This window comes from Neolamprologus multifasciatus, chromosome 2 (assembly GCF_963576455.1).
Source record: "Neolamprologus multifasciatus chromosome 2, fNeoMul1.2, whole genome shotgun sequence".
Classification (NCBI taxonomy): Eukaryota; Metazoa; Chordata; class Actinopteri; order Cichliformes; family Cichlidae; genus Neolamprologus; species Neolamprologus multifasciatus.
The window spans coordinates 33,606,009-33,632,650 of record NC_140440.1 but is presented as its reverse complement, the minus strand read 5'-3'; the positions used below and the strand labels follow the sequence as shown (position 1 = coordinate 33,632,650).

General features: G+C 41.2%; 1 protein-coding gene across 1 annotated transcript in view; it reads right to left on the bottom strand.

Moving 5' to 3' along the window:
* zdhhc9 (zDHHC palmitoyltransferase 9) overlaps window positions 1–26,189 on the bottom strand; it is a 32,030-nt gene extending 5,841 nt beyond the window's left edge. Inside the window, exons 1-8 of the mRNA XM_085173629.1 lie at window positions 25,216–26,189; window positions 15,309–15,469; window positions 9,671–9,829; window positions 5,876–6,013; window positions 5,624–5,670; window positions 4,835–4,939; window positions 424–527; window positions 189–261 (exon numbers count right to left, since the gene is read on the bottom strand). Of these exons, the coding sequence (XP_085029755.1) occupies window positions 189–261; window positions 424–527; window positions 4,835–4,939; window positions 5,624–5,670; window positions 5,876–6,013; window positions 9,671–9,829; window positions 15,309–15,469; window positions 25,216–25,379 (951 nt within the window). The 5' untranslated portion in view covers window positions 25,380–26,189. The remainder of the gene's footprint in view (window positions 1–188; window positions 262–423; window positions 528–4,834; window positions 4,940–5,623; window positions 5,671–5,875; window positions 6,014–9,670; window positions 9,830–15,308; window positions 15,470–25,215) is intronic.
* Between the last annotated feature and the right edge of the window lie 453 nt (window positions 26,190–26,642).

Genomic DNA, 26,642 nt, shown 5'->3' with positions numbered 1-26,642 from the left:
CCTTCTCTGACACTGACACACACACACCTCCTTTCTTCTCTCAATTCTAAGTGGTTTCAACTGTTTTATGTCTGCTCTATATTCATTATTCTGTGCTTTGCAGCCTCCATCCACTCACGAATCTGTGTGTCTGAATGAGGAGACTACAATGAGAAAGAGTGCATGTGTGTGTGTTTGTGGGCACTCACCGTAGTTTGTGGCACGGGGTTGCTGGAGGAAACGAGTGTATCCTCCTGCAGTAGTCCTCTTCTGTCCAACACGCTGTAGGGTGAGACGAAGCAATCATTCACTTACTGCTCATTAGTCACCAAAACAAAGCAATGCCACCGAGCTCAGACAACAGTGCGGGAAACAGTCTTGCACTGACAAAATGACCAAAAAACCCCCCAAAAACTGTGAGCCTAAGATACAATAAGCAGTTACCTCGGGTATGTCGGGCCACACAGCACCTCACAGCAGTTTTTGATGATGTTCTTGTGGCTGTAAGGGTTCTGGCCTCGGTTCTTTCCCGACCAGGATCCTTTAATCTATGCAAAACAAAATTCACCACAACATAAATCAGTGAAGAAGCAAACCCTGCCAAACTATCAGTCATCTGCAGTAGCACTCACTTTTCTTTCATGAAGATTTTCCCTGTGCTTATACCTTATTCAAAAGCATACTTCCATTTATAGAAGTCATCCCCACAGTGTTGGGTTTGACCCACTAAAATCTAGCTTGTCAGGAGTTAATGAATACTGATTTACTGGGAAATCTATGTGCTGATGGGTACAAACAGGCAGGGCAGTGGAAGATTAGAACCACTTTATTCATTCATTAAAAATCTGAGTTCATACTGAGGTTTTCTTCTGCAATAAAACCACTACACAGCAGCTTTTTTGTGGCTTAAGGAGTTAAAACATTATTTTACTTATGCATATATGCTATGCTATGCATATATAGCTGTTTTTTAAATACAAATACAAATCTGTGCATCATTTTATTGACACCGCCTATAATTTTTTAGGATCTTTAGGAATATTTCCTGCAAAGACAGATTTTAAAACAAATTTCTTTTAAATACCTGAAAGAAGAAACCAAGGACACTGCTTTCATATATAGGAGAAACTTGGACCTTAATCATGCACAAGTTTATAGTCTATTTAGCTCCAAAATTAACATAATTTTCCATTAAATAAGACCTGAAATTAGATACTTTTAATACACTAATACAGCTCATTTTTGGAACCACAGGAATCACCCCCCCTGCTGGCTGGTAGAAAGACAGCAGGTTTAAAACACTTCTTCACTTTTCAGACATCTTTTCTTTAAACTGTAGATGATTCCATGTTTTATTTAAATAAATTATTTTGGGGTTAAATAGTTAACTTTATATTCTACTGTCATCTCTGCAGTGATCAAGCGTGTCACTGCATTTAATAACAAAAAGTGCAATGAGTGCAGATTTTTAAAAAAAATTCTCATGTGAATAAATCTGGCACAGTTACACAACATCATACAATAAAATACACAAAATAGAAAACAAATATTTCCATTATAATCCAATGACCTTCAATGTGGACAACAATTATTTGCAGATTTTGCATTAGAGCCACATTAGATTCGATTTTTTTAAAAACAGGAAACGTAGATAAAGCAGACTGAGTGCATCTGTGATCGTTTTAAAGGCTCGTCTCTGTTCGCAGCATAGCATGCACTCCCTGACCCTCCAGCAGGACGCACAAAAAGCTTCATTCTAGGTGTCATAGATGTAGGTCAGGAGCCTGCACACACGCCTCCGTGTGTCTGCATGTGTGACACACTTCATCGAGCATGTGTCGTCCTACGGGGAGACCAGAGCAACCATAACGCTCAAGGTGCCTTCCTCCCCCCGTTCGCCTTCTCCTCCCTCTCTCCTCTCACTCCCCCTCCTCGTCTCTGCCACAGCAGTGTTTCTGGCGCCGTGCCCGGCCCCTGCAGGTATCGATGCATCTATTATTAGCCCGATCGCAGATATTGAAACAGCTGGGCTGACAGCTATTGCTTCCTCTCCTGAAGCAACGTTACACGTTTTAGGTGCACCTTCCACTGCTTCATTACAGATTAAATGGGGAAAAAAAATGAGGCCAGCCATCCCACAGGAAAGAAGAAGGGGAATTATAAATTAATCATTACAACAAAGTATGAGTGCACTCTCTTGCTTTCAGCCATCTAGAACCTCCCACCACATCGATGCTGCTGCTGCTGCTTCTCGTCAGAGCCTCTGCAGTTAGATCTGGGCTAACAAAGCCTCCTTTAAAGAATACGTGCTGTTTAATGTCAGTATATTTACACACACACACAACGCAAATTACTCCCTCTGTGAATTCATCCACCTGCACGTCCGCCGCTCATCATCTGCTTCGCATCAGCCTGACTCTGTGTTTCTGTGTGCAGTGACTAAATAACGACTCTGTGCTAATGTGGCCAACCAATCAATACTTTTTTCCTCCTCATTCAGCCGGAGAAGCTTTTTCTAAATGTAGTTGGCAAGCTGAGAGAAAGAGACCGGCGCGTCTGTTTTCGACTCCTTTCAGCTTCATTTTGTCAGTGCTTTTATTAAGTACAGAAGCTTTTCGTGCATATTTTTAGATCATTACGCTCCATCGGCCTGCTGGTTGGCTGAGAGGAGTCCAACTGCAAACAATTTGTCGCATGGCTGAGAGTCGGAGCAGAATAAGCTGCTCCTGCTGGTGGTTTTCTGTCTCAGTGTTCCTGATTTAGATAAAAAATAAAGCATTAACCTTTACAGAAAAATAACAAACAAGCTGGTGAATTCTGTGTGTACAATCTCTTAAATGAGAGTGAGTTAATGAGCTAATATCTCATTTTATTTATGTCTCTGTTTTCTTTCTGTTGGTCGTCAGACACTTTATTTGCTTTTCTTTTGTTTACAATATACCAACCTTGTTTTAACGAGCTACGGTTTACCAGCCCTCTGTCCTTCAGCGCTGAACGAGGAGGAGCTGTTGTCAAGGTAACAGCTCTCTGGTCTTAGAAATTGTAGTGTTGGACCACGGTGATGCATGTTTATCTTTACAGCCACAGGAAGCCAATCTGCCCGATCACAATGTTGCTAAAACTGAGATTTATCCTAATTATGTATCCACCTGACCATTACCTTCAAGATATAAACCAAGACCTCACCAGAAAACACATCTAACCCATCACTCTTAAAAATCCGAGCATTACTGTAATATGTGCGTTTATCTTCATCTCTATTATTGGTCAGTGGGGTTGGACTTTGTTCAACCCCGAAGCATTTCAGTGCTCCTAATGGGGCATTAAAGAACTGAGAATAAACGCCTCTCCATATTCCCCTCGAGGGTTTCTGGCAGGTAACAAACAGCTTTAGCTGTATTATCGCCTTCCTGAGCTGAAATAGTCGTACACGTTCCTCCAACAATGAGAAGGCTGCAAAGAAACACACAGAGACGAGCAAACGTGTCTCTGTGTTAATCTGTGTTAATCCAGATGCAGCTTGACCAGATGTGTTAAGCCACATGTGGATTTAATGAAATGTAAACGTAAACTGGTCTGAGCAGCGGTTCACTTGGACTAAAGTCTATGAAACCCACTCGAACACTAAAACTGATGCTCGAAACACTGTGTAGGATCAGCTTGGCGAATGCAGCCTACAGAGTAGGCAGCTCACTGAATTCTGCCAAATATCAATTTCTGTTGTTATGTGACGAAAAATAAAGTTTGAAGAATCAGAGTATAGTTGCAGAAAACTTGGAAAAATAAAATAAATGAGATAATTGTCTATAACCAGAATAGACTGTACATAAAAGATGGACAAAGCTCAATCTGTATTCTTGTAATGACTTGCAGTGTGTCGCTTCTTTAGTTCAAAATAACTCAGCTGCAGAGATGTCTGCAGGACCGCCTCAGTAAACACTTTCCTAATGACTGTATGGCCTCAATAACCAACTTCAAGTGTGAATGGAGTCAGTGGTCCAGTAGAGGTAATGAGTGACAGGAGAATGGTGACATCACACGTCAAACAACACCTCCCACCCCATTCAAGTCACTCTGACAGCTATGAGCAACTCCTTCAGTGACAGTGTGAAGGCGAGATTTGGGAGGTATTTTCACCCAGGTGCTGTCAGACTCACTAAAGGTACACATGTGTGATGCTGCTATTAACATGCAGCCACTGCACTATGAAACATTCAATTTCTGCTGCTACGAGGCATCTAAAATGTCAGTTGTATTATTATTATTAATGCATATATTTCTTCTGCTTTGCTTTTTAGAGCGTACATTTTTCTTCTAGTTGTTTTTATATAGTATTTCTGTTGTTAGATTATGCTGCACCTATTTATTCCTGCTCGGTCCACTCTACTGCTGTGAATGTCCCAGACTGTCTCGTCTCGTCTTACATGATGTTACTTTGCAAATTACGGTCTCCGTTTGAGTGAAAAAAGATGACAGAGCAAGAGATGCTTTAGCTGGGACCTGCCTTGTGACTGAAACGTCGAACCATATGCGCATGCAGAGTTCCCAGTTTTCTCACTCAGTTGTTTTAGTCTTTTATGGGTACAGGGGAACCAATGTTATATGTGCGCTCATAAAGCAATTGCTGCCTAATTATTTCAGGAGTTCATCTGTCATTTTCCATCTTCATTTTTTATGAAAACAATAAATAATAATAAATAATAAAGAACGGACTAACTTTTGAGATTGAGTGAGAGATTGAGTTGCAGAAGCCATGATGCAGCACCTGTGCCTCACAGCTCGACTCGAACCAAAATGAACTGTAGACCTGAGCAGTTATTCAACAAAAAACAACAAGGAAAAAACAAGTACTTACATCCTCGTTGGTGGTCTGGTTGAGAGAGATCAGGTAGGTATGGAAGCCAGTCAGTCCCACCACTGACCACAGGGTGAAGAAACACACCAGCACCTCCAGCACAGTGAGCTCCAGTTAAGAAAACAGTAACAGATGTTTCTGGCTGACTCGAGGTTACTGATTAAACCGCGGACAGCGTAGCAAAACATTATGTAACATGATTAAAGGCAGTGAATGTCAGTGGGAGAACAAAGAGCGATGAAAGAAGCGGTTTTACCTCCTAACTGTGCAAAAAGGAGAAAAAAATAAGACTATTTAGAAATAACTTAATTAAAATTTTAATCCATGAAATGTGCAACGACTTTAAAGACTTTTTTCCCATTAAAATTTCTAATATTTCTGTAACATGAGAAAAGGCAGATAAACAGACACTTATCATTTCTTGCCTCTCATCAATGAATCTGCAGGTTTTAACGAGCTGTAGCTCAGGAACTAACAAGCCTAAGATTATCTCTGTGTGTGGCCTGATGCCGCTGTCTCGGGACGATTTCAGAGTGTTTCTAGGTGAATTATTTTATAATGAGAATCTTGCAGAAGGGTCTGTGCAAAATATGAGCAAGTTGTAATTTCTTTCTTTTTATTTGTCACAGTTTAGCGACTTATCTTCAATTGCAGGATGAGTTTTTGTCATTCAAGTAATGAGAGTTCTGTTAACTTAGCTATGCTAAGGTTGGGCAAAGGCTGCAGTTTTTGGTGTTCATGAAAATCCAGCAAACATATCACCCACACACTCAGTTTTAAAGGATATGTTCCAGGTGTTTCCTTCAAAGTGTTCAAAAAGCCACCGTTCATTGAGCCTGTGGACAGGGAAACAGAAATTACAAGGTCATTATTGTTATTAAGGTAATAAACCCAGAGCTTATCATCCATATGAGGAAATACTCTCAGTTTGTCTGTCTCATCCTATGTTCAGCAAAAGAAGGAAGCAGGATGATGTGGCGTGGCTACAGATTAGGCTCATGTGTTCTCTCTGATTGGCCAGTTGAATGACAGGATACTTACGCATGACCACGTGGACGATGTCAAAGGTGAAGATATAAATGGTGAGCAGGGAGAGTGACAGGGTGAACAGGTAGAAGTATCTGTAGTTTCTCTTGCCCACGCAGTTGCCCACCCAGGGACAGTGGTGATCAAAACGGTCTGAGGGAAAGAAAAGAAAAAAAGAACAAAAGGAGAACTATAAATATGTAAAATGTTCCAGAATCTGAAAAACAAGCCTTATTGGAGAGTAGACAATTTTGGGAATCAAAAGAATGTTAAAAATACACAAATTTCAATAACAGTCTTTCAGTCAAAGGCTGCTTTATGCATCAGCTTCTGAATCTAAATATAGTGATCGCTTCCTCTTTGCTGCTGCTCCTTTATCAGCTGGAGGAGAGCCATATGAAAGCAGGGCAGGGTCAAACGGACAATGAAAGTAAACATCTTACTTTACACTTTCCTCCGCAGCCGACACCGCTGCAATCCCCAGATGAAGTTTCACAACAATATCAAGTAAACACGGAGGCAAACAGACAGGATGTGAACCGGTTTGTAGATTCAAGCGGACCCGTGGATGATTGTTATATTTATGGAACACAATGCAACTGTTGACCCAAGATGATGGGATCAAGTAGTCGGGCGATCGTGGCTCAAGAGTTGGGAGTTCGCCTTGTAATCGGAAGGTTGCCGGTTCGAGCCCCGGCTTGGACAGTCTTGGTCGTTGTGTCCTTGGGCAAGACACTTCACCTACTGCCAGTGTCCGGCAGCCTCGCCTCTGTCAGTGCGCCCCAGGGTGGCTGTGGCTACAATGTAGCTGCCATCACCAGTGTGTGGATGGGTGGATGACTGGATAATGTAAAGCGCTTTGGGGTCCTTAGGGACTAGAAAAGCGCTATATAAATACAGACCATTTTAGTCGCTAAAGAGGAAGTACTTACTTTTTAAATTTATGTTCACATGTATATTAAATGTAAAGCAACGAGCTGGAAAGGAATGATAGGAGTGTATAAAACGCATATGAGTAGCATGACTCTCACTGAAATATCTTAACTCGTAATGGAGGAATATTCATGAGATTTAGTACAGACGCACAGAGGATGAAAACTAATGTTTGTGGTGATCTCAAAATTTTCACTCTAGCACTTGGTCAGATTTTTTACCCACTAAAAACCAAAAACCCCAGCTAATCTAAGATGGTAAATAGTCTATCTGCAGTGTTGGGAAGGTTACTTTTAAAATGTATTCCACTACAGATTACATGCCCCAAAATGTATTCTGTAACGTATTCCGTTACTCAATGAGAGTAACGTATTCTGAATACTTTGGATTACTTAATACATTATCATGCTGTTTACAACTACGTGAATGTACTATTGCTGTGATTTATTACTGTTACTGAAGGTCCGCGACTCCGAACCGTAGTAAAGGGACCTCTGGCTAATACGGTGGGTTCTGTGTCGGGCTTGTAGCTGAAAACTAGCTTTACTTTGTTGTCTGGGTCAACTTTGCTAGCGAGAGACAGAGGCTGCTCCAACGGAACTTATTGTTTTTGGAGGAAAACACGAACACGGTGTACAGTCAAGTCTTAATAGCTTACTTACAACTGGGCTCGTCAGGCTCTCTTCTTGGCTGCAGTGGTTATTATTATATTTACATGCTTCCAGCTCCCGTTTCTGCTCGATGACAGCTCGTACTTTTCCTTTTTCTCCCTCCCTCGCTCACAGACACATAACGTGTATGGCAGTCCATTCTCCCTGCAGCACGGACTACACTGCCTATGATGCTACATTCTTTAGCGCTAATACCGGTAGCATTCTGCCTATTAGCTTAGCACGACAACAACAAAAAGGCCTCTCTCACCCAGGAAACACGCAGAGAGAGAGTGTCACTCTGTAACCATGGCAACCGTAACGCTGCCACCTGGAACAACAGAACGTAGCTGTCAAACAAAACCCAAACAGTCCTGACCCGCGACAATATGAAACAGGGAAGTACCGCCGTGTAATCCATTTATTTCAACAAAGTAACTGTATTCTAAATACCACCTTTTTAAACGGTAACTGTAACGGAATACAGTTACTCATGTTTTGTATTTTAAATACGTAACAGCGGTACATGTATTCCGTTACTCCCCAACACTGTCTATCTGTTACATTAGCACAAATCCTAAATCTCCCATTTCACCATATTCCAAAGGTGCTCTGTTGGATCGGCAGGATGGATCCATGCTTTCATGTCATTTAACCAAACTCTGACCATATCATCTAAATATCAAAGCAGGAATTGTGCCAATGTTTTTCCAGTCTTCTCCTGCCCAGCTTTGGTTTGTCTGTGCAAATTGTTGCCTCGGTATCCTGTTCTTAGCTGACAGGGGCAGCACCCAGTGTGTTCTTCTGCTGCTGTAGCCCGTCTGCTTCAAGGTTCAATGAGTTGTGTTTTCAGAGTTGTTCTTCTGCATACCTTGATTGTAATTATTAGTTATTTGAGTTACTGCTGCCTTCCTGTCAGGGTGAAACACTCTCCCCTGACCTCTGGCAAGACTAGAAGTTACTTATCCATAAGTCATTTATGCAAACAGAACTTCTATATTTTCTCATTTTCTGACCTTAAATCGCCTTTATTAATTGCCTCATCTCAGTTTGAACCTCCACAGCTCATTTCGACCATTTTCTAATAGATGAAAGCATCGTGGTGCTGCCACGTGACGGCTTATTTGATATTTATGTTAACAAGCAGTTGAACAGGTGCACCTAACAAACTGGCCAAAGTGATATATAGATGCATCCCTACTGAAACCCAAAGACGATATAAGCAGACAGAAAAGCAGCTCAGGTAAAAGATAGATTTTAGCAGTTATTGGGATGCAAACAAGTGTAAAAAGACCATTTCATATGGACAAACATCATTTATGCATATTGTGTTTACTTTGATTGCCCCAGATTTGCAGGTTGCATATGGAGTGCACACTAACCCACACTGTTCACTCCATAATAAATCTATAAGCACTTAAACTTGATTAAAAGTCTCACATATTCTTTTTCCTTTTGCAGCGTGAGTCACTGAATAAAATATGTGCAACACCTTTACCCCAGACTTTATGTGCAGGACTACAAAACTGTGCATTTGCATCTTATAATAGTGGAGTGGCTGTTTTCTCTCTGAGACTTTCATCAGTGTGAGCAAAGTTAAGGTGAGGAGGGAACAAAAACCTCTGCAGTAAAAGAGGGTCACAGGAATGCAGTTGTGTAATGCTAGCGCTGGGAGTGTGTGTGTTTCTACAGCAGGTGGACACAGATGAACCAGTGTTCACAATGACTGAGCACTTATTTCCTCACTGAGCCTCCACTGTCTCCTCTCTCGTCGCCTGTGAGTCTACACTCCCTTCAAACACATTCTTCATTCATCGGCTACCGAATCACTGCTAATCTGCAGGGCTGTGAGGTGACACATCTACACACACGCGTCACAAAGCATCACAATGCACCACAAATTCACGGCCTTCAAAACTTAAAGGGCATTCTAAAAAAAAATAAAAATAAATCCCCTCACGAATGTTTCTCTAAAACTTTTGCACCCCGTCCGCTTCTGCGTATATTTATAAAGCTAACATCTCTTTTTTTCCACCGTGACAAACGAACGCACGGAGGTAATTAAGGACGAGGCATCAGTAATCGCCAGCGTGTCAGCGAGCTATTTTTCTCCTTGCTCACCTTTCTATTTCTGCACGCCTGAAATAAACCCATCTCATCTTTCTCCTTTTGTGAAGCTTTTCTGAGCAGCGTAACAAACGACGGCAGATCAGATGAGACTTCTTACCGACGCAGTTGTCGCAGATGCTGCAGTGGGACGCTCGAGGTGGTCGGAAGATCTTGCACGTGTAGCAGTACTTGAGCTTGACGATCTGGTTATTGATCTGAACGTTGCGGATTCGGGGCGGGGGTCGCTGCCCTGCGGGGACGTTCCCATTGGCAGCCTCTGTGGAAGCGAACAGAAAAACATTAAATCGATGTGGATGACGTAATAGAAATTACTCTAAGAGATCATATTTAATCACAGTCAACACAACACAGCAACAAATGACAGCGTTAAAGATATTAAACATGATTTCTGCATTGGACAGGAGCTCTAATGTGAGAATTAGTGACATAAATCACGACAGCTGAACCTCGAGGATGTCATTCACCAACAACTGTCCCTCAGTACAGTATAGGTGGGCTGTTTAACTGTCAATATTTTTTATTTGCAACTATAAAGCACCATATCTTTCTCCATTTGGACAGCTTCCTATCACTGGAACGGCCATATTTCACAGTAATCTCATGTCTGCACAGCAGCTATCAAACAAATGAATTCTGACATACTGTTTGTTTGTGACAATTTGGATGCTTCTGATTATCTTACACTCCGGGATCTGGAGATCATACGTGCAAGCCGATGATCACACAGTTGAATAACCCCGCAGAGTAGCTGCGAGGAAGAAATCTACCATTAGCATGCCGCAGTGGACAGGCGTGAATGTGGAGTTAATGGAAAAGAGAAAGCGTACTCATTTGACTTCCTGGGGATTCATTAAGATTTTTTTTTAAAACGTGCTTTCTGTGGAAATGAAATTATCTGGGTTTGAGAAAGTGTTCAGAGATGCTAAGAGGAAAACACCTAAAATGCATACTTATCATTTGTATAGAGTCCTAAATGAAGATCTCTTAAGTAAAACAAAGCAGTTTCTGCACGAATAAATCAGTGAAACGAGCACATGTTCAGGCGTCTATTAAAAACATCCCTGGGATATAAATTCATAGATTGTGACAGCAACAAATACTTGGCATCATGCACCCACAGAAGGTGGGATTTAGTGGCTTTCAGGATAAAGTAGTGAAGAATAAATTTATGAGTCACCACTCACAGGGAATGATGCCACTCCCTTGGGTAGCAAAGCTCAATCTGCTCGTGGCATTATATATTCCGAGAAGATGCCTCTCCTCGTATTAGCTTTCCCCCCGGGGACCGCTGCTAACAGGCAGGAGGGACAGAGCATCGGGGCTGCAGAGGCTTCTTTAACATCCTGATTGCTCGCTCGACTGGCTTTTAGCACTCCCACGCTTACAACAGCTATCCTAACACATAAAAACCATACTGTTTAATATCTGAAGGTGTGGGCTGATGAAGTTGGTACCAAACTGCGTAATTTAAACTGCCATAATGCGGTCATGTGACCTGCTTAAATAGTGTTTATGTCAATAATAGCTTCATATTTGAAGAAGGTTGCCGAGATGTCTTAAAGGTACAAGGCTTTGGGAATGCTGTGAGAGGATACACACAAGGTCAAAGAAAACATAAAGCTGCTGCAAAAGAGAGGATGTCCAGTGAGGTTATTTAAAGGTACAGATTTACCTTTTTGGAAGTACAGAAATTATTTTTTACCTCAGGTTAAAGAAAACTGATGCTGCTGGCAGCATATTTGAAATGAAACTATCACAAACATGCTTGTTTGTGGTGCTATAAAGACTGAAACACAGGTAGCAACTATCAACAACTCGAACGCCACATTCCTGCACCTCGAAAGCTCGCTAATTAACATTTTATAACTTGTCTATTCAATCTGAAATGTAAAAATCACAATTGTTCCCTGAGAGAAAAAAATAATAATAAAAACTGAATATGTTTTTGTCACTCAAGACAAATTAAAGCGACGAAACATCCCGAGAGGATCGATGTGGTATTGTTGCGTAAAGAAATGACTCAAGTGAGTAATAGATCACTTAAATAGGCAGTGAATTTTCCATCCTTTGACTAATTGTTTCAGAGCTAACGGCACAAACATGCATGCGTTTCAGGTTCTCCATCAGCATCATCGAACGAGCACGATGAGTCACGGTCATGATGACAGCAGCACTTGATGCCAGCTAACCCAATCGCAGAGAGCCGAGTGCCCTAGCCTTTTTTATAAGCCTCAAAAGAGACCGGTCCACGCCCATGCTTCGTACACGGAGCGAGGGAACACGCATGCTGGCTGAAGGATGCTGTGAATCTTTAACAGAGACAAAGAACATTGAGCAACACACTAAACTGAGGGAGGCAAAGAGAGAGCGCTGGATACTAAACAAATATAGCAGCATGAAAATCATAAAGAACAAAGGGCAATTTCTCTTTTCTAAGAGTGTTGTATGTTTTGGATACTGTGAAAAACTGTATTTTAAACTAAGCTCTACATTTGTGGATGAGCACCCCCAACTTTTAGCAATCTAAAGTATAACAAGAATAACTAAACCAGCAGATTGAGTCTGCTCACTGTTTAGCAAACATATATAGTGAAATATTTTATCCCTCCTAAATACTTTTACTTTAACTACTTCCACCTAGTTTGCAATCCACACCTCTGGGTGTCCTTTGACACACAGACACGCGCCGCTGTGTGCAACGATGTAAAAGCACCTGAGCTGCAATAACCACTAGACACGTCGCTGACTAAACATTTAAATGTATCTACATAAGAGACGTGTGACTGTGGCATTATCAGCACTGGTACTGAATAGCTCTGCTTACAAGGGCAGGCGCTGGACTGCCACACCTGGCAAGGTGAGGTCACATGCTACTTTTTACTATTTATTACTTTGGTTTTTTTTTTTAAATAATAAAAACTTTACAATCACATAGCTGCTGTATTTTTGAAATTTGTGTCAAAAGCCAAAGGTTTGAAAAGATACCAGAATACACCTGTTCATATCTAGTCAATCACACAGCAGGGATTCCAGTGCAGAGGGGTAGACCTGGTTACAAGGTCTAGCACCAGAATGGGTAATTACGATTTTTTTAAGTGACTTTGAAAGTGGCGTGGTCGTTGATAAGAGTGGGCGCTCTGAGTATTTCAGAAACTGCTGATGTTCCTGTACGAACATCTGTACAACAAAGAATGACCTCCTGAAAAAGAGAGCAGCAGTTTTTTGGGCATAAATACCACATTTATGTCAGAGGACAATGGCCAAACTCCTTCAAGGTGATAGTACGGCAACAGTAACTCAAATAACCATAAACACGCAGAAGACCATCTGTCAACACATTGATCCTTAAAGGTCCCAATCTGGTGCTAGCAACGTATAACTAACAAAGTGACAAATAAAGCCTCTTCAAACATTCCCAAAAATAAAAATAAATCTGCAACTACACCTACACTGGCACTAGCAACAATACTGTTCACATGGAGTCGTGTTTGTGTTTACCTGCCAAATGTAGGTCAGGTTCTTGCTCCTTTTTAGGCTCAGCCGTTAGTTTTCAGCTGTGCCTGAGGCTCTTTAGCTGCTAAATGCTACACGGCTAGTCACTGATCGTGTCTCTCCATTGTTTGCTAGTGACAGGTAGTGCTCAAGATAACTTACTTGTAATAGTACAAATAAACCCAATTGCATAGCATGTGGTCTTGTCAGGCTGTTAAAGATTTGCTGCAATTTAAACTGGTATTTAAAAGACATAAACGCTGCTCTATCGTCTTGATCTAGAGTGTTGACATTCTTCTGTAGATGTAAACACTGTTTCCTTTAACAGTTTCCTGTGTTTGTGTTTTTCCCTGAGCTCTTCTCAATTGTTAGAAGTGGGCAAAGCCATGTTGCAAACAGTTTAGTCCCGACTGAGAAACATGTGGATAAGATGATGGTAATAATGGTGATATCGCTTTCAATCAAATGTGATCAACCAAAACTTTGACCGCGCTATTGCAACACCTTGATTTTTATTTCTTCTTCAGCCATTCACTTGTAGATTTGCCGCTCTGCTTGGGATCTTTGGCTGTATCCCAATTCAGGGTCTGCAGCCTTAAAGGCCGCATTTTAAGGCCGATTACGTCACCGCGACGCGACGAAGGCTGTCCCAATTCGAAGGCTGCTCAAAATGCGGCCCTCAAATGCGTCCTTCATTTCCCTAAATTTTAAGGACGTGGCGGTGTAGACTTCGTGGCCCAACATATCCCAGAATGCATAGCGCGGCGGTGGGTGTGGATAATTTTGCCGAAAAAAACAGCAGATGAGGGGCGCCCGAAGAGTAAACTTTAAGTAAGTACTGAATATTATGTCACTTATTTATGTGCAAATGTTTAATAACGAAGAACATTAAAACATTACTGTTGGCCACATGTCGGCAAAGTCATGTGACATTAGTGACGTTTGTACTAACTTGGTTTTAAAGCCTTTACTTTAAAATATACGCCGTTCAATAGCTGAGCTTAATCAGAGAATGATCAAAGCTCATGTAGAAACAAACAAACAAATGAACAAAAGATTTTCTCCTTCATTTCTGTCAAACAAAGCTGTATGAAACGTTTCCAGCTGTTAGTATCATGGTTGCTAGGCAACCTGGGCAGCGCAACGGAGGCTAGACCGTCCCATTTCACAAGCCTCGCACTTCCGGCCTTAGCGGTCTTTAAGTACGCGGCCCTCGAGGATCGTTGAGGCTGCGTACTTTAAGGCTGCAGACCCTGAATTGGGATACAGCCATAGTCCTGATGAAGGCCCCACTTTCAGCCCAGCTTTAGCTGTCAGACATCACATTTGACTCCAGAATAATAATAATGATAATAATAAATGTATACTTTATTAATCCTGTATTAATAATAATCCTGTATTAATCCTTGTTTAGTCCTCTGCATTTAACCCATTCACTCATCGAAGGAGTACCAATCCAGCTTGCCTCAGGGTAGCCGTTCAGTGGATTTCAACCCCCGACCTTCCAATCATGGGGTGAACACTCTACCTAATGAGCTATCCCTGTCCCCAATAATGGCAGCTGTAGGATTCGAACCCACGCCTCCAGAGAGACTAGAGCCTAAATCCAGCACCTTAAACTGCTCAGCCACGCTACACAAGTGCCCAGCCCACAAATGGTATGAGGTGCTGGGTTTGGTCTTTGGCACTCTTTGCACCGCGCATTATGGCCAAACATCTCTATGTCGGTCACCTTAAAGGACGTAGTTCTAGAGGTCTTGAGGTTTATGCAGATGCAAGCTAATGCTGTGCTGCTGTGGTTTTAGTCAGAAGAAGCTAACTCTTGGCATCACTTCCAACCAAGCCATACTTCTTCAGTCTTTTTCTGATTGGGCTCTTATGAACTTTACTATCTAACTAAGGTGACAAAGGCCTGAGATGCAGCTCTTGGACTTTGTTTTGGGGTTTTTTGTAGTTTCTCTTAGCATTGCACAGTCCGACCTTGGAGCGAATTTGCTGCAAAGTCCACTACTGGGAGCATCGGCATTGTGTTAAAACACACACCTGACATTTTCCAGACCAGCAGACTTACAAATCTTGTGCTTTTACAGAGATACCCACACTTGCTGATGATCATTTAATCACCTGCAGTAAGGGTGTACTTAATTTTTCATAGGACGGCATAGAGTCCTGTGAAAACTTTTTTCATATGAAGTTATAAGGGAAGCAGTGGAGAGTGTCTGTCCGCAAATCCTGTAACTTACCAATTTCCATCTCAATGAATGTAGCCTCTTCCGGAAGGGCCCTCGGTAGCACCCCGGGGTCACTGAAGCTGGTCCTCAGCAGCATGGCCATAACGAAGAGGAACAGCAGGACAGCAAAAACTGGGATGGCGGGACAAAGATGAACAGCCAGGTACGGACATCTGCACAAGAAAAAGAAAAGTGTTTTTAAAATAATGCGCACACAACAGCTGCTTTCTTTTCTAAATATTCGCATCTGCAAACTTGACATCATACAGGATTAGGGAAAAACATGTTTCACATGTGATAACTACGGATAATCTTAAGAGAAGCGGCAGAGCACTCTCAGGAAAGCCATGAGCACAGAGGACACAACAAAACAACACCACACATATTTTTAACTGATGTTCAGAGCATAAGGTCACGAACCACAAGACCGAAGTCGTGGCCTTGAATAAATAACACGATGCCGCACTCCCTACACCTTCTGTACTAGTGGAGAAGCGTGGATCCGTTTGCCAGGCCATTGAGATTGGAGCCAGCCGGCCTCCTCCAAAAGAGCTGGCTGCACAGTCTGATAACAGATGTGAGCTGCAATGCAAAGTGCTGCAACAGAAGAGCGCAGCAGCAGCAAAAAGGCTTCCACACACAGTTATTAATAGTTTAACTCTATGACCTCATCGCTCTCCCTTGAGGCTGAAATCATATATTCATAATGTGACTCTAATGTTGCACTACAGGATTTTAGGGGACTGAGAAACACCAACTTTAGTTCAGCATGCCACGCATAAAACTGCCCACACACAAAATCACCAGGCTACATTTTATTTACACAGTATTCTCTTTTGTTCCATTAAACAGCATCTGCATACATGCATCTGGAAAGTCCCTCCACATTTTGTCATTTTACAGCCTCGCCTCAAAACTCGACATGCGATTCCCCATAAAGATAAAATGAACAAACAGTTTGCTTGAAATTAACGCAGATTTATAAAAAATAAAAAACAAAACTATAACATGTACATAAGTGTTCACAGCCTTTGCTGCTAATTTGGCAAAAATTATCACTTAGAGAGAACATCAGAAGCACCAAGTGAACACGCTTTATGTTACAATAACATAAGAAATATATTTATCTCAAAAGTTAGGAAATTACTATTTTACAGCAGCCAAACCATAAAAAAAACATCTTTAAATAATACAGTATAATAAAAATATAAAACAAGCCACACTAAATTAAACAGAAAATGTAAAAAAGCCCACGATAAAGAAAAAAAATGGGGCTTAAAAATAAAATAAATGAAGGTGTTGTGGTGTGAGGTGGTAAAGATTTTCTGCATCTGTCATTATGTGTCCTTATTTTTCTTGCTAAACCAATAACAAAAAGTGCGAGGAGGAGTTTTCTGTTGGTTGCGACAGAACAGCAAGCTACTGTCTTTTGGTTTGCTGCCAAGTCCTTTTCATCTAATATAAAATCCAGTGAACGGTTATGCAAAGCGGCTGAATCTAGCAACAAATTTGCTAAGGTAGCAACTAGGGCTGCCACGATTAGTCGACTATCAAAATCGTCGACGACTGATTTAATAGTCGACGCGTCGTTTGAAGCTTTGTAAGATCCCAAAAGACGCAGGAATAAGTAGTAGGATTTAAGAGTGTAATAACGGACTGAAACAGAAGATGGCAGCACTGCATGTACAAGGATGACAGCTGCCGTTAAACACCAAAGAAGAAGAAGCTGTGTCCCAGAATTCATAGCGCAGCCCAGCTCAGTTTCCAACAATGGCGGCAGCTAGTTAGTTTTAATATTACTCTTATTATTCTTTCTGGGTCACAAAATAAACGTTTTACATATTTTCAGCCGAGAATGTAGCTGTGTAAACCTCAAATATCTGCTCAGTTTATCAAGACACCACATATTTTCAAAAGCGCTCCAACGTTTTCAGAGACGTCTGTTACCCACTAGCTCGATAGCTAGCCGGGGGCTAGGCTCACTAGAGCCGTGAGAACACCGGACTCCCGGCAAATCGTTTTCAAACCCACCGCTGTCTTTCGCTACTCAGGTTAAACATGATATTTAAGTCACTTAGATAACTTAAAAATGTTGTTTGGCTTTTTTCAGTGTTTTATTTGTTCCTGAGTAAATCGGTTTGGTTGAGATTAAAGTTATAGTTTTTACACAGCTGAATAAACATCAAGCAGACAACTAACTATCAGAAGTGTGAGAATCTACTCCGGTGTCCTGTTATATTTTAGATAGCAAGGAGCTGACGGCTGAGTTTATTAAACTCCACCAAAACAATCTGCAAATTTCATTAAAATTTAATAAATTATCATCTTGTCTTTATTTTTAGTTAGCACATACCTTAAACACTTAAAGCTATAAGCTAATGATAGTTATATAAGAGCAGATGCATGCTGGTGCAATAAGCTGTACGTTTTACGTTGAATGGATGATGATCTGATTAGTCGACTAATCGCAAAAATAATCACCGACTAGTCGACTATGAAAATATTCATTTGTGGCAGCCCTAGTAGCAACAATGAAATGAGGTGCAGGATGATTGCAGTGACAAACTAAAAACAAATATCAGAATCTACAAACTGAAACCCAAATACATATCAAGTACAACACAAGAATATCCAAACGGTTAACATTTGGTTATAGCCAACACTCCATATATTGTAACAAAAACAAGTAGCCTATAACACATGAAAAATATGGAGGGTAAAACTCTTATTTTTTCATACTGTGGACAGTTGTTGACTTAGTTCAAATTTTGCTGATTGGAGTTGCTCTTCTATAACGATCCAATGCGCTCTAAGCCAATAACAGAAATCTGTACATAGGGGCACCATTGCACGTCTGTGATCTCACAATTAAACCTGAAGTGGCTGCAGTTATATAACAAAAAGGGGAAAATAGAAATCAACAGCCATTAAAAGATAAATTGCTTTTGCCTGTTTTATTTAATTTGTTTAATACAGATAACCTCATACAGGTGTCCGGGATGTCAGCTACTCATGTACTACAGTGTCACCCACAGTTTTGCTTCATCATCATGGTCGGTTTTCTGTTCTCACTATGCAGACATACAGTTAAAAGTGAACAAAGCGGACTTGTTTAATATCACCACGTACATGAACCCTGTCAGCATACCTGAGCTCTGACAAGACAACAAAGCAAACACACACACACCTGCTTGACTTGTCTGAGCAGTTTTCCGGCAGCGCATTTCAAACATTAATGGAAACAAGGAGCGGAGTTCAAATCAATAGAAATTTCCACTGGCGCAGGCCTGCGAGGTGCGTTTCCCACAGCCGTTTGTGCAGAGGCCGCACACAGCGGGATTCAGGCTGAGGGAATGCAGTCTGTCGATGAAGTGCAATTCCCGTAACCGTAAACTGGAACATATTCAAGGAAGGCTTCTCTATCATTGCTTCCCATCAAGCCCCCCTATCTTTCCTGGATGTGACAATTTCCTGTGCTGTGCAGGGTGGAGCTGTCACGGCACCACTCTGGTGACTCCGTGTTCACCAATCACCACAGAAGCAGCAGGAAAAACTGGATCGTCTACGAGGGGATATCCGTCAACTGACACGCACATGTTGCTAACACACCCTCTTACTTCATATTTATGAAACATCTGTTTACTATTCTAACAGCATGTCTTTTTGAAGGTGTGAAAACAACCCGTGCGGAAGTTATTTCATGAACTTGAGAGGTGCTAGAAGGCAGATTTCCTTACCTTTGTACAGAGACAGGTGTGCCACAATATCTAAATTTTATGCAAAGCTAAGCTTATCTACTGCTTTATATTTAGCAAAATAAACAGTAGTATAATTCATCTCATGTAATGCTCATCGAGAATACATTACAATACCTTCTATTACACTGAAATGCTACAAATACATGAACTACCTTTAGAGATAATACATTTGTAATAGAGTGCCTTTTTTTGTTGTTGTTGTTTTTTAACCAACCAGGAAGTTAGAAAACACCTCGGCCTTGATACACAATAGAATTTGTCTGTAGGCTTTTGGATTATTACAGAAAATAAGAAAAGAATAATGAAAAAAGGTCCTCGGCCAAGCTGGTCACCCCACCGTGATAATCATCCCGAGGAGATCAGATCACCACCCATATGGAAAAGATATATAAAAATCTTATAAAGTTTTTATCTGTCTTGTATGAAACTTGTATGAAAAGCATACAAGAGTGAAAACACATAAGATCCCTTGAAAAATTATATAATGAAACTTGTATGTTTTGTATACTTACTAAAAAAAAATATGAAAGTAATGAGAAAGTGGCCACTTTCATGAGTAAATCATATATGTTTTTACTATTTCTTTTCCATATGGGCAAGCTCACTTTTGTCTTTTAAATCCTTCTTAAAGACATATTTTTTCAAAGTAGGCTTTTTCTGTGCCTCCATTTGAAGTTTATTTCGATGTTGTCCACCTTAATTGTTTAATCGCCTTCTCCTAGTTATAATTTCAATCTACGTTCTACTAGCTTTTAATTACCTGTTGTTTTATTTTTAATTGTCTTTATTCCTCACTTTTTATCTCCTTGTGCTGCTAGTATTCCTAAGCCAAATGTCGAGTGACCTTTGCCTTCTCTTAGATGTTTTATTTGCTGTTTCTTATCTTATCTTGTTAAGCACTTTGTAACTTTGTTTTTGAAAGGTACTACATAAATAAAATGCATTGCCATCACAATCCAAACAGACTGTGTTCTCATAGTTCTTAGCAAAATTGTCTTTTAATTAATGAGCTGCACACTTACCTGTGTGCTGCATAACAAAAGGCAAAATGTAACCTGATTACATTTGTTAACCTCACCCCTTATATGCGTATTAACCCATTCCTGCATTCTTCCAATTTATTTAAAAAAAAAAAAATAATAATAATAATAATAATAATAACAACAATAGCAAAGGATTTTAAATTGTGCCACTGCCAATTATATGAAGGTATGAGATGCTAAAACCTCATGTTTCTACAGTTTGCAGTAGGTCATATTGGTTACTGATTGACCCAGAGGAGGCCTGCATCACATTCAAAGGCTGTAATCTTATTAACCATGGCACAAAAATATTATCACACTTGAGTTTACCCCTTGACTTAATAGGCAAAAAACCCTTGCTGTATGGTCTTTGGATTATTTATTGGCCCCTAATTAAATCTTAAACAAATATCACAGAGTGGGCATTAGGCCCCGAGTTTACACCGAAGTTACACCGAATAAACTTTGTTTAATAAAAGGGAACTCGTTTAGGGAAAAACCTGGTGGTCATAAAAGACAATAAAGGCATTAAAATAAAACAATTAAATCTCATTACACAGGAGACAGATAAACTACCTACTGCTGCTCCTACTGTCAGCATTAGACGCTTTAAGGCGAGTCTTCTGCAGACGTTTAGTTCCTTCTTAACTCAGAATGACACAAGCTCAGAGATGAAAAGCTCCTAAAGTAGTGATATCACCAAATTAGAATCACTTCAGCGTCTCAGCCGCACCGCCCCTGAACCCGGGATTACGACGCCGCACATAGTGAACCATGACATTTTACCTTTGTCGAACATTTCAAACCCTTCCGTTATTAATACTTAACAGCTGTAAGCTGTTGCAGGCCTGCTTGACTCATACTCCAAATGAATTATGCACTTGCTGTGCAGGCAGCTCAACAGTGGGCCTCAGTAACAGCCTTCTGTCATACAAACATCTGCAGACTGTGCCTGGCTGTTTCTAGGGCACTGCTGAGGGAAAAAAACAAAAGCTCTCAAACTCTGCTTGCCCTCTCTCCTTTTTAAGATACAAACAGAAACAAGTCGATATCAGAAAAGCTTTCGTGGATCCTTGTGCTTTTCCCACAACGATAAAACTGCTCATGTTATTCTCATAAATATTCAAAAAAACGAAAGCCTCACTTAACATTTACTTCTTATCTAAGAATATTTCAAGAGTCATCCAAACTATGCAGATATCAGAACCTCATACATTAGTATGCGGTATCAAGCCGTGACTGAATTTCCTGCTTCAGGTAGACAAAGATGATACATGCCCTTGCTCTGATGTCATGGGAACTTGCACCCCCTGAACCTGAAGCTCCAGACTACACTCACTACACTCTGATGCCGGGCTTAAATCACTCGTCCTTGTTATGCAACATTTAAATACCAAACGAGAGAGATGAAACATTAGAGCCCGGGTCACGGAGCGTTTACTGGGATTAAAGTTAGGATCACAGATGTTGCGTCATATAATATTTAGCAAGTGAACTTGAGACTGATGAGAAATGTGTTTATTTAGCAGCATCTGTCACATTTTTGATAGCAGTGCATCTACTTCAACCCCACCCCAAGATTTATGCAAATATAATGTGGACTTTCCTTCCTTGCATGAAGCAGGCTCACAGGCTGTGAGCTATAGATTTATAAAATCCACCCTCCACAGAGGAGCGGCTCTCTCCTTCTGATAGAGAAGCTTCCAGAGAACAAAGCCTTTAGATCATGGTTGCTGTAAATGGAGCGCGTACTCTGAGTAGGGTATAAATCATGTTATTGCTCATTTGGCCTTGGCCGGATGCCGCTTTCCGATTGGTTAACAGGGAGACAGGGTGGAGTTAGATGCTGAGAGAGGCTCAGGGGGTTCGCTCTTCTGACTGCAGCCACTCGTTCTGCAGGCTCATCCCTGTATACCTACTTCTCCTGCATCGCTCCCATCACCGCACACATGCAGCACCAATACCCAGAAAAGAAGATCGTCATGCACATATGGTTTTCTGGCCTAGTGGCTAAGTGTCCTGTGGTGGACAGACAGATGACACGCTGTCCTTATGTTCCAGTTTCTTGTTCCTTCCTCCAAAATCCATAGGTGGCAATCCGCATGCACATATGCACACACGTTGACAAAAAAGCAGCAAATAGAAACCAAACCTGCAAACATCTATCTGCAAGTAAGCCTTCTGCAGATATGTGCATGCTAAAGCCCTCTGTACACACACACTGAATGCAATACCCAGTTTAATACATATGCAAAAAGGATCAGCACAAATCCAATAAGGTGAGGATGTAAAGGAAACTAAAAAGGCTGGGCCCATTTCTTCAGTGACTAATTTGTTTACTTGTCCCTAATGCATCTTTCCATTTGTGTACTCAGCCGCTGGTTTCCGCAATTTAGCACAAATTAAAACACGGAGGGGTCTCCCTGCACATGGTGCCGGTGGCTGATGATAAAAGTGAGACGTCTGCTCCCCTGGTCTTGGATATTAGCCAGCTCACGCCATGACGCTGCCCTCCCTTGTTCTGCCATCAACGTCACGGTGCAGCACGCTGCCCAACCTTAAGCTCACATGTGAGGAAGGAATTCTCCAAGATAAAGAAACAGCGAGACGTTGCCCTGACAGACAGCTTAGCTGATTATACTGATGCAGCGTCACACAATCGACTGCAATACAGTCTTTAATGTGTTGCAAGCCTTTATACAAAAATTACATTTTTGATCACTGGTTTGTTTTTAGTGTTTTAGAGCAGTGAAACTCAACAAATATTCGTTTTGCAGATTAACTGATAATTTATTGGCTTCTGTTTTATACCTTTTTTCCCCCATTTTTAGCACAAAATGAGCCAGATAATGCTAACGTCAGCATACTGATTCATACTCACAATGACCAACCTAACAGATATTTATCCACTAGCGTGCCTTAGTTTAGCAGCTTAACACGATGACATTTCAAAAGAGAGCAGCAGCTGTTACAAATGTGATCAGTTTTGCAATGATTTGGTCATGAATCAAATCACAGTGGTGGCTAGAACATCATCACGACATCATCCAGTGGGGAAACTTAACAGGCGTTTTCTGAGGAAGTGCTCAACGGTTCGTGCCATTTGGTCTCCAACTGTGAATGCAGATTATCTTAAAGCAGCTAGAAGAAAGTTGAGTCATCTGCAAAACATATCTTAAGTGCAATTGAATGCACTTTTCTTTTGCTCTCCACGTGGTCTCTCTGCATGTCTTACACATGACTCCTCAATACCTGCCACACCAGGAAACCTCCATCACCAAAACTCTTTTCTTTGCCAACAGATTCCAGATCTTCATATGCAAATATCTGTTTATAGAGATTCAAGATTTGGGGTTGGAGGATTACAATTGGCCTCAATGTCTGTGCTAAGTTTCATGATTATGCAATAGTTGTTATTTATTTATGGGTGACAAGCGATGGGAAGGTTGTTTATGTCGGGTTTTAAGATAAAATAAGTACTCTGAACAAGCGGTCTCAGACTCTGGAAAATGCAGAAAATGAACATAATCAACAGCAGATGCATTAATTATGAAAACAGCTGTTACTTACAGCTCTCGCACTAGCTGACAAATAATTCTACAATAGCAAAGAGCTTAGACTTGGTGTTTTAATGTTTCTATCACCAGTTAAATTGGCATTTTGTGAATGCATTATACCTCAGAGCCTTTCTGCTGATGGCTTTCACCCTGTCATAGCTTCAATGTATCAAGTTGCCATGTAACTGAATTTAGCAATTACCCTCATGTTGCTCGGGCCCGACTTCAGTAGCCGTCCCACCCAGAAAGATAATTATATTGTGCCGTAATATGAACATAGCAAGTTAACGACCCTCTAGCTATCAGTTATCACAACGCCTCCTCCCAGCTCTGGATGCTCAGCGTGAGCAGTATCATCCTTTTCCCTCTGTGAGCCGGACAACAGCTCCTTCTGTGCAGACTCAGAGGAAAGCAAGAGGCCATTAACGTGCAGGCAGACAGAGACGGGAAGGGCCTGGCACTATGCAAGAGCAGCTACTTCTCTTCTCCACTATGCTCCAAATCCATTTGGCCTGGTAGCCGCATACACACCCACAGTCAACGGAGGTTACTGTGTTACACAGCAGGATTTTGTGCCAAATCATTGTGTTCTGTGTGTCATTTAAAACTACCAAGAAAGAAAAGAGGAAATAAAAAGGATGTGGACAGAAAGTGTAAGCAGCACTGCTTTATGAGCCACGTCCATGTTCTTCATTTTATTAAAGGCACTCCTCAGTACAGCATGAACTGGTGAGATCTGGGTTCACGAGAAGCATCCGAGCAGGTCGACAGTGCATGCCTGGATAATGAGTCCAATGGGTTGTGCAAGTAGTGGATTGGGACAGAACTGCCGAGACCGGAAAAAAAAAAAGGGGAGGGGGGCAGCATTTCTGTCTTAAACCAGCCGCAAAGCTGAACGACTTGTGTCATTAAATATTGAACAACTCAGTATGTGGTCAGTCATAACCATCGTCTCTGTCAGGAAGAGAATTTAGATCAACAAGACACAAATACGAGGTGATCAAAGTGAAATTGTTGCCTGTTACAAAAGAAAACCATAACAGGAGGTTACAGTTACTGCCCACCACCGAGCCCAGGATCACATTACCATTAAGTAGGTTTAGAAAGGTAACAAAAATCCAATACTCCCTTAAAGAAATCATTTTCAGATCAACTACACACAACTGAGATGAGGATAACAGTAAAAGCTTGATTTGGTGATTTAACCCAATCAAAGGTGAGGACTTTACGTTACTCTTGGTGATGCATTAGGATATTCAGCTAGTTCTGAGAAGGTGGATACTGCTTTCCAGATCAATCAATCAAAATAAATTGTTAATTGTTAATGCGTTTCATGATCAAATAACCTATATTCTCAGAGCGGACATCTCTAACGCGTAAATAAGCAGGGATGTTTTTTGATTGAAGCTAAAATGTTTATTATGTGAGTTTATACTGATTTTATGCACCTCTAAAGTTGACAAATGTTGGATAAGGCTATAAGACTCGATATTTTGGGAACCGGAAAAGGCATAAGAAGCCTAAAGGGAGTTACAAACACTTTTTGGAGCAGCTGATAACTTTGCCACGGGGTATGACTTACTCGAAAGCGAAGAAGAGGGCGCAGGTCCCGGTGATGAGGAAGAGGGTCAGGTAGAAGACGCCCTTCTGCCGGGCCATCATCACCCGTCCGTCGCAGCAGAAAGTGTTTTTCCCCGGGAGCTTCTCCCATTTTCGCACCTTTCGTGTTATCATCACCGCCGACATGGTGTCCTCTTCTCAGATCAGCAGTGTGCGCTTCTTTGGCTCAATACAAGTATTTATACTGCAAAGGGATTCAGACAATACGCCGATGGCTCGGGAGGGGATCTGCGCACATGTAGCCCCTTCCCAAAATACTATTTAGTCAAAAACAGTCCAGTTAATGAGTGATATTAAAGACTTGTGCGCTAAGTGGCAGCTGGGAAGCATTTTCTGACCATTCAAAGTGTCGCAGTCACATCATCGGCGTTTTCTAATCCATATTATTTCCCGTCTTTACTGCAGCATGTCATTCCCACAGTGAGCCTCCCTCTGCGCTCAAACAACCTCAATCCCTTCACGGTCCGGGCACCTCTGGAAATCAGGAGAAATTCATCCAAATGCGTGCAGCAGATGATTCCCACCAGAAACCTGAAAATCCAGCTTTTCAATCGGAAGAGCGGACCTTGACCGACTGACATTCATATCATCTCGATAAATCATAAATGGTTTTACGGGCGAGCAGCTGCTGGGTCTTCACAAACAGGCTGTTAGACTGTGACTGCACTGCTGGTTCAACAGCCTTCATTTAAAGAAAAAAAATAAATAAGAAAGAATCGCCAGTGTGTCCAGGAATATGTAAAGCTCTTGGATATGCCTTTCCCCCCTACAGCCTGCCAGCTCTCGGTTTTAGTCAATGGTAGCAGGAAACACGCCTAGATTGAAATATCTAATCTTAAAGGGGCAGGACAGGTGAAAGAAAAAGGGAACAAAGGACACAGGAACAGGTCCGGTGTTGATCACATTAATATGCTAAATTGCTCGCCTATCGTATTGCCCAAGGGAGCAGAGCGTGAAGTGTTTTATTGGAGTTAATTGGTAATGGAAACCAGAAGGATTGATCCCCCACGAGAGCAGAGATAAACAATGCAGAGGTCTTTTTTTAATCGTATTTCTTCTGCATCATACAGACAGTTTGACAGGCTAAAACAAACCGATACATTTTGAAGATTTGACCACATGAATTGTTGCACTGTGTATGTAAGCTATATTATTAACACGCTTGAGTGCACAATGGTGTGAAAAACTCTTTGTCCCCGCCCTCATTTATTATTTTTGGCATATTTTTCACACTTAAGTGTTTCAAGCTAATTGCAAAGCTTAAAATCAATGCGATATATATATATATATATATATATATATATATATATATATATATATATATATATATATATATATATATATATATATATATATAGGGCAACGCCTCCGCATGGAGGGTTTTCCAAC